We start from the raw sequence: 8,930 nt of genomic DNA on the forward strand, positions 1-8,930 counted from the left end.
GCAATGAGACAGTTTCAAATCAAATCGGAAGTACAGATTCAACAAATAACACACTGCATATATTCTTCTTAGTGGTTAATTGCTGTACAAGATGCGGACTTGAGATCCTATTTACAAACACCATTAGAACAAATCATTCTATTCATTAAGAGAATGCAACTATATATCTATCTTAACCACTTTGAATACATGATTTACTTTAAAAATTAGTGGAAGAAACTTAGAATTTTAGCCCTCATACGTACTACTTTTTGATGCTCAAATCTTTGGACAGCTGTTGGGGAGTCAGTATCTGTAGGATGCTGGGAAAGAGTCTCTGTCTGAGGCTCTGAGTAATGGTACTGGATTGGCTCAGAACAGGTATAATTAGGGAAGAGCAGTGCAGGATGTGCAGGAGGGCTGGGCAGGTTGTGGAAAGTTATGATAGTAGGATACATATTTGTATCCTATTTGAATAAAATGTAGATATTTGGATATTTGGATATGGAATTAGAAAGGTAGATAGAAATGTTGATTTGTGAGTGTTACCAGTGTTAGTTATTTTCATGCCAGTACTGATTACTTTCTGGGTTTAATGACTAAAAATTAAGTATGAATTATTTTCCAGTTTGTAAATGTAAACTCTAATACTGCTATATTCTGTATTCCTTAAAAACAAAGATTGTGTTACTTTTATTTTTGTTTTTGTAACTATTTCCTAACATTTCTGTCTAAATGCACAGTCGGTACTGTATAAATGTTAATGAATTTTGCTTTTGTGTGATGTACTAGGGGATAGTGTCAGTATTCCTGTTTTTCTAGATGAAAGGAATAAAGAAGTTTTCTGCATGCCTGTAATCCCAGCTACAGGATTGCAGGTCATAAGCTAGCCTATAAGATATGGGCAACCTAGGGCCAGGGATGCAGCTCTGCAGCATAAGTGCCTGCCTGGCAAGCTCAAGGTCCTGAGTTTGATGCAACTTGGTGAGACCCTTTCTTAAAATAACAATTAGAAAAGGGTGGGGCATGTAGATCAGTGACAGCATTTGCCTAGCAAGCACAAGGCCTTGGGTTCAAGCTCCAGGACTGGAGAATGGGGGTGAGTGCATGGAATAGATGTAGAACCAGTTGTAAGCATTTGTTTTCTAAGTTACTTTCTGATTAGCAAACCTCCTAATTGTCATCGTAAGTAGATATGTTAGCAAGGTATGTGTGTATATAAAGGCATGTCTGTGCTTTTACTCACTTTTGTAATGCTGGGGATCAAACCTAGAGTACTTCTACTATTGAAACATGTTTTATTTGTAAAGCAAATTTTGGAGTTTTGATTATTTACAGCATAAATTCTTTTCTTCAAACATTAAAATGATGGCTTAATAGTAACAGGGGTATAGTTTTCTAAAATATATACAGAATCATACTCTAGCTATTTTAAGAGTATAAATTCTGATAGGTGATGATACATTTTGGAGCTTTATTACAAATTAGCTGGTTTCTTGATTAAGGTGAAAATATTGGTAGCATGGGCTTACAGCTTTGTTTTGTAGCTCTGGTTAGCAAGTTTGATTGAAAAGAATTAGTGATGTAACTTCCTAGAGTGGGAGCTTCTTTTCAGTTGAAAATGTTTATCAAGATATAGGAAAGAACCATACTTTGTATGAAGGTGAGGCTTTAGAGTTAAGGTGGCCATTGAAAAAGCGGACTCCTTTTTCTGTCTTGTTTTGGTTTTTGGTTTTCTTTTCAGATAGGTTCTTAGTGTGTAGTACAGGCTGCCTTGCCTTGAACTTGTTTATGTAGCCCAGGTTGGCCTCAAACTCCTGCCTTAGCCTCCTGAGTGCTGGGGTTACAGATGTGCACCACCACGCCTGGCTAGGTTTTTGTTTATATCATATCTGTGATGTCATAGTGGTAACAAAAATGAATTGTTCTATAATTATATTTTTGTGTTTGTATGGATATGTTTAATATTTCTGACAGATTTCAGAGATTTCTACAAACCATAGATGTTATTTAAAAGTATTAGAGATGGAAAGCCTCTAATCTTTTGCTGGTCTCTTTAAAATTGTTGGAAAATGATTCTTCCTTCAGCTGAGGATATAGTTCAGTGGTAGGGTACTTGCCTAGCACATGCCAGTCCCTGGATTCAATCCCTAGTACTGTGACAGGGAAGGAGGGAATTCTTCCTGCTTTTACTTGAAGCATTCATTTCTCTTCAGGTTACTGTTAGTCACTAGATAACATAAAGTTAAAGATTATGATTTTCTTTTGAAAAGAGGGCCCTTTCGTGGGCATGGTCCCAGTGACCACACTTCCTTTCACTCAGCCTTATCTCCTAGCAGTCATTCCATAGGCTGGCAGCCACACCCTTGAGGCATGGCCTTCGAGTGGGGCGGCATTTCAGATCCAATCCAGACTGCAACAGTTCCGTTGAAAGGATTCTATATAGATTCTTAGATTTCAGATTATAGTAGGACTCTAGAAAACGTTTGTTTCTGTTCTCCTTTTTCATAGTTAAAGCAAACGAGATCCAGAGGATTAGAATGATTTAGGTGGGTAGTTGGTTGTGTCAGGATAAACTTGTATCTGTCATTGAGAATTTTCCCTCTCTCTTGTAACACTTCTTGGGAACAGTATTAAGAATATATATATATATTTTTTTTTTCATTAAATTCATTTAATCCCTCCTTGATGGGGATGCAGAATATTTAAAAAAGAGCAAAAATACTTTAATAGAGGTGATATTTTGTTTTCTGGCATTCCTAGTTTTGCCTTTATGAAGTTCTTCATGAAAATGACTTTATTTTATTTTAAGAGATCTGAGAATCCAGTAATTTCATTCCCTGGTGTGAGAAGATATCCAAAGAATTACATATTAACATTTTATTCCAAGAGAAACCCCATCTGACTAAGTAGTGGGAAACAGACTTAGCAAGTTTGTGCAGTCATACATGGTTTTTTTAAAAGCTGTTGTTGATAAGAAAGTAGGTCATCAGTATGCAAGAGTATTTCAAAACACACGGATTAATTTTTAAGTGAGATGGCTGTGTCATTCATGTCTGTAAGACTTCTGCAGTTGATTTGAAAGCTTTTGGGATTAATTGAGCTCTTTGAGTTGCATTCTGCTTTTTGAAGAGAGACATACAACCTAGTGTTGAGTCTAGTCTCCTTGGTGCCCATTAGAGAGGTTTTGTGGGGTGCCACTGTGTTCTCTCTCTGGGGTAGAGAGTGCCTACTGCTGTCTTTAAGATTGAGTTTCTTCTGCAGTCCTTTAAAGCTCCAGGGATGGACAGAGGTGGTCATGTTTACAATGATGCCAGTGATAAGGAAAGACTGGGAGGTGTGAGGGACTATAAATTTGCCCAGCCTTGCATATTGTATGCAGTAAAAATAGAGATTTCTGACATTAAAGAGATAGAGATGTCTCCTAAAGCCTTATAATCTTATATTTTAGTAATTGCAACATTCTTTTATTTTAGGTGATACAAGGTTTAATATGACATTTTATCATACAGGGTCTCTTTAAGGCTGTGAGAGGCAAGAGAATAATTTTAGGATTTTTTTACTTTTGACCTCAGAAATTTTCATAATTTACTTTTAATAATAATAATTATTATTATTGGAGGGTGTGTGTGTGTGTGTGTGTGTGTGTGTGTTACTCGGGATTGAACCCAGGGCCTTCGCACTAAGCTACATCCCCAGCTCTTTTTAAATCTTATATTTTATTTTGCACTAAGGTTTTGCTACATACCCCAGGCTGACCTTGAATTCACTGGGTTAGCCCAGGCTGGCATGGAATTCATGATCATCCTGCCTCAGCCTCTTGAATGCTGAGGTTGTAGATGAGTCACCACTATGCCTGGCTTTCCAGGACTGGCATGTTGCAGTTTTGCTGTTCATGTCATGCTCACCTCATTTCTTGTCCCACATGACTCTTACCAGTCATTTTCACAACTTCAAATTGTAAATTATCAGTGAGCATTTGTTTTTTTTTGTTTTGTTTTTTCCAGGATAGAGAAATATTTAATAAAATAAGGGTCAAGGGAAAGTCATTTGTACAACTCATCCCCCTTATTTGATGCTCGCCAGGCCAGGGGTACCTGGGTTGGAATCAGGCTGACCACTAGACAGCCACACTGTATCACAGGCACCTCAGGGAAATGCTGTGCAAGGCCAAGCCCTGCAGGTCAGGGGAGGCCCACAGTTGCAGGCCACGGCAGCTCTACAGGACAGGGAAGCCCCACAGACCAGTAAAGCCCCAGGGAAAGGAAGCTGTGGCTGTGCAGAATCCATCCAGCTGGCATGCACAACATAGGCCTCACTCCTGCAGGTGCTTGTGCTTCACTGTGGTATTCTCTGAGCAGAGGTGGACAAAGAGGGTGCCAGCAGCAGTGCGGGCCCGCAGCTCCTGTAGCTCATAGTCATGGGCCCATTCGATATTGCCCCACTTCTGGATCTGGTACTCCTCCTCCAAGCGTGACAGCAGCACAGCCTGCTCCACCGTCAGGCGCAGGTCAATCAGGCCCAAGGTTAACACCAAGGACTTGAGCTGGGCCACCACAAACTCAATCCCTTGCAGAGCCCACATATTGGCTGACAAGCACCTCCCGAGTCCTGGCAGGGATGCTAGGTCCCATTATGCTGGTGGAGGACTCAATCTCTACGCCGTATCTCTTCTAGGCCCATTCTATGATTGGATCCCACTCATTCTTTTGAAGTTCGACTAATGTCTCTGGCTCTTCTACCCTGTAGCAGATGGTGTCAGTGTCCAGAAACTTCACAGCTGCCCGAATCACCTGATCCTTGCTTCGCTGAGTTGGGTTGTCCAAGGATGTGTTGCACAATGTGGTCTTCACCCTGTGTGATACTGACATTCTGATAAAACCTCTTCCTTTCTGTCGGGGGTGCATAGGCCTGGGCCAGACACTGGGGGACCAGCCCCAGCCTGGTGGAGGAGGCGGCACGGTCAGCAGGGGGACAATTTAGGAGGCGGCGCCCGTGGTCCCGCAGCCTAAGGCAGCTCCTCCACATCTCGCTGGCGGACTGGGAGCCTAAGCATTTGTTTTATACTAGATAGTTAACAATTTCTCTTTGTAAGAAGTTCCTAAAATGAGTATAGATTGTAAGATGTAAGTTCTTAGAAAACTATGAAAAGTATAAAACTATTTAATCTTATCTTTTAGAAATTGTCTTTACATTTATTTCTAATTTTCTGTCTCTTTTCTTCTCAAACATTGAATATATTGTGTAACTTAAGGCTTAAGAGATTTGTCTCTTTGGGTGTGTCTGTTGTCTGTCTCAGCATGCTTGGTGTTAATGTCCAATTTCTGAATTTTTTTTTTTTTTAATGTATTTGGTACAGGTCTCAATGGGCAGCTTGGACTCATAATGATCCTTCTGTTTTCAGCCTTCCCAGTGCTGGGGTTACAGGTATACCCTACCATCCTTGGATGTGGTGGCTGGCTCAGTGTGGCTGGGCATGGAGCTGGCGCAGAATGTGGTGCCAGGGATTGACGCCCAGTCCCTGTGCTTGCTTAAGCAGGTGCTTAGTCCACAACTTCTGTATTTTGATCTTTGCATTGTTATGCATATTTGTAGAGTGTAGGCAAATTATAATTTCATGTTTAAAAATTACACAAACCAGCTAAGTGCAACTGTGGATCGTAAGCTGTGTTGCTATGAGAGAGCTCTAAGTACTGTTGTTTATTGACTTGCAAAAGTCGAGTTCCAGGTATGATATGGGAGTTAGCATTGAAAAAGTGTTAAAGTTCACGGGGCAAAAGTTATACCGTTCTATACTTTGTGGTTGCAGGCCACTGTGTCTTTCTCAGAAGACACATAATGTCTCCAGGTTGGAAAATGAGGAGCCTGGAATTGATGAACTTGGAAGGCCTGTCCATGCTAGGCTTATGTGAGCTTCAAAGATTTGAATGTTTCATGGTGGACCTTATTTGCTTTTTTGAGTCTGTTCCTAGAAACATAGAACTAAATTATATTGCGTTGTTATTGTTTTGAGACCATGCATTATAACGAATATGCCTCTTGGCATTTTATCTATTGCCTGGTTGAATAAAGGGTTGAAACTACTTGGGAGACTTTAATGAATGAGTTTACCTACCACGTTCTTCCTATTGTTGGTATCATGATAAACTGAACCAACGTCAAAAGAAATCCCATACTTGCAGTCAGTCATTGTAAATGTCAGCACTTTTTGTAGAAAGAACATTTTCCCCTCCTGAGTTCATGTTAGCAGTGGAGTGCAAGTCTCTTTTGGGAGTATGAGTAATGTAATGAGGACGTCAGTTGTGTGCTTGACTGTTTGCTGTGTTGTATAGCAAACATTTACTGTGGTCTTTTTTTTTTTTTTTTTTCTGTTTAAAATAACTTTTTAAGTGCCTGCAAGCAGGGGCCAGGGTTTCGATCCCCAGCGTGTGGTATCGGCCCCACCCCCTGCGGCGTGCTGAGACTGCCATTGAGACTGGGTGTGGCCGTGCATGCCTGTAATCCCAGCACTTGGGAGGCTGTAAACAAGAGAATCACTACCAGTCTGATCTACTAGTGAGACCCTGAACACCCTTTAGACCCTTCCCTAAAATACCGGGAAAAAAATAGCTTCTTAAATTTAATTTTTTATGTATTTAGTACAGTGTCTACAGGGTCTCACTACACAAATCAGACACGTAGTGATTCTCCTGTTTTCAGTCTCCCAAGAACTGGGATTATAGGCACGTGCCACCACGCCTGGACTCAGTCACTTTCTCAGCGTGCCCCAGCGGTGGGGCAGCACAGCTCTCCAAGATGGAACCCCTCCCAGTGCCTGCAATAGCTTTTGTAAAAGTAGATAAAGAAAACTTTTTTTTTTTTTCTTGGAATGTGTATGTATGACTGTTCACTAAAGAGTTGGCTAAGGGCCGGCGATATAACTCAGTGGACTGAGCGCTTGAAAAAAAAGTTGGCTAGCGTAAAAATTGGTGATGTGTTAAGGGAATTTTTTTTAGTGGTTGATTTTGTTTAAAATTTGAAAAATTCAGCTACCTTATGTTTAGATATAACAAATGCTGAATTTTGCATTAGAGTACCTCCTGTATTTTCTTTGGGTGTCCTTGGGAATTGGTTTTCTGGGTAGGTTTACATATTTCTACATTTCCAACATTGTAAAATTAATTTTTGACTATTGGCATTACCATTTAAATAGCTCAGATTAGGACATTTGTCTTCTCGTGTGATTCCTATGTGCTTTCTGTTAACTCATCCAGTCTCTTCTGTATTAAAAGGAGCCTGCCTCAAAAGCAGCATCTTGGAGGGAACATGTCTTATTCCTAAAGGGACATTTTGGAGTCTGTAGTTGTGCTGGCTGAAATAACATTCTAAGTCTACTGAACATGTAGTAATCGACACTCTGGAATGGTTCAGCAAATGTGCAGAGCAGGATCTGCTACTAGTAGGGGTTTTCCTGTATGTGTTCCTAGCAGGATGTGTTTCCTTTCATATGAACCATGGAAGCACATCTGCTGGCATCTTTAAACAAATAATAACTTAATAAACAGGAAAATGTCAAAACTGTCATTTTTTTGAGATTGATAGAAGTACACAAAGAAAATACAGTAACATTCAAGTGTTTTGAGGATGTTTTATTTGTTGCCATTACACTATAAACACTGTGATATCTATATTTTTTCTTCTGATCTTCCTGTGTGGCCTGTGACATGCAATTTCTCTGTGTGACTTGGCAGTACTATAAGAAGCATTTGACTGGTCATCAACTAAGTCTTTAACTCATAGACTAGACCTTAATTTTTAGTTGTATTTTATTATCTTAAAATTTATTAGTACATTTGTGGATTATATGTATATGTATATTTTTTTCTTGATCTGTTTGAATTCCCTTTCTCATCTCCTTCTTATCTTTCCCCATCACCAAATTCTTTTCTCATATTCACAAAGTCTTATCTCCCTGTTTTCCATCATCTGTCTTTTATTTTGCCTTTTAAATTATTTATACTTTTTCTCATATATGAGAAACCATATTGGTACTTAACCCCTACACCCCTTTTTTTCCCACAGGGTCTCACTTTGTAGTAGGCTGATCTCACTAGGTAGCTCAGGCTGCCATCAAGCTCATAAAGATCCTCCTGCCTCAGCCTCCTGAGTGCTGGGATTACAGGCAGGAACAACCACACCAGCTTTGTGATATTTTTTTTTTGTTGTTTTTTTGTTTTTTTTTTTGAGTATTTCCAATGGTTTTTATTATACACTCAATTCTAATAAATGCTGAATTTCATTCTAGTCTCTTTCTGGTCCATCCATCCATTCTCCATCCCGCACTGCAGGACTTTGCACTTAACTTCTCCAAGGCCACTTTTGGGGCAGTACAGAGCTGCCAAGGACCCACAGGACAGCAGTGCCCCACAGTCAATCTTCATCCGAGTCACTAGGGCCCATGTACTGGCAGACAGCATCATAGTGAAGTTCCACCAATTGATTTTCTCTCCGCAGCTGCACCAAAGCCCGGCTCTGGGCTCTGTCCCGGCCCAGCAGATGACCTACCCTTCCAGCCAATGGCCCCAGAACTACCATCACACGATTGCCCTCGACCTTGGGAACCAGGGTCTCCAGCATGTTTTCCTTTAGGCCTTCCAGGACACGACCTTCATCTGTCCGGCATACACATGTATCTGGGCTCAGGACATCTTCAATCGTCATCTTGGTGTTGTAATATTGGCCACCCTTATGCAGCTTGTCCACAAAGCGCACACGCAAGTCCCGGTGCAGCCAGTGCCGACTCCTGCTGGCTGCTTTTTCACTCTTGGCCACAGGCCCCTCCTGTCTGTTGGGAGAGTGTTTCCGCTTCCTCTCAGAGTCCTCCCACCGACCTCGGAGGTCATCACTCTGGAGGGCCTTCCGTGACAAGGATGCTCCACTGTGTTGCCCGGAGGAAGTTCTGCTTGTCTGGC

At 40.9% G+C, this 8,930-nt stretch overlaps 2 protein-coding genes and 1 pseudogene across 2 annotated transcripts in view; 1 reads left to right on the top strand and 2 right to left on the bottom strand.

Annotated features, from left to right (window-relative positions):
• Coro1c (coronin 1C) overlaps positions 1-8,930 on the top strand; it is an 87,806-nt gene that overhangs the window by 12,752 nt on the left and 66,124 nt on the right. The gene's annotated exons all lie outside the window — the stretch shown is intronic.
• LOC101574669 lies at positions 4,056-5,007 on the bottom strand (annotated as a pseudogene).
• Positions 8,204-8,930, bottom strand: part of LOC101577055 (G-patch domain and KOW motifs-containing protein-like) — a 1,723-nt gene continuing 996 nt past the window's right edge. Inside the window, exon 2 of the mRNA XM_004636349.2 lies at positions 8,204-8,925. Coding sequence (XP_004636406.1) covers positions 8,389-8,925 — 537 coding nt within the window. The 3' untranslated portion in view covers positions 8,204-8,388. The remainder of the gene's footprint in view (positions 8,926-8,930) is intronic.

Source organism: Octodon degus, unplaced genomic scaffold (genome assembly GCF_000260255.1).
Source record: "Octodon degus isolate 3935 unplaced genomic scaffold, OctDeg1.0 scaffold00079, whole genome shotgun sequence".
Lineage (NCBI taxonomy): Eukaryota > Metazoa > Chordata > Mammalia > Rodentia > Octodontidae > Octodon > Octodon degus.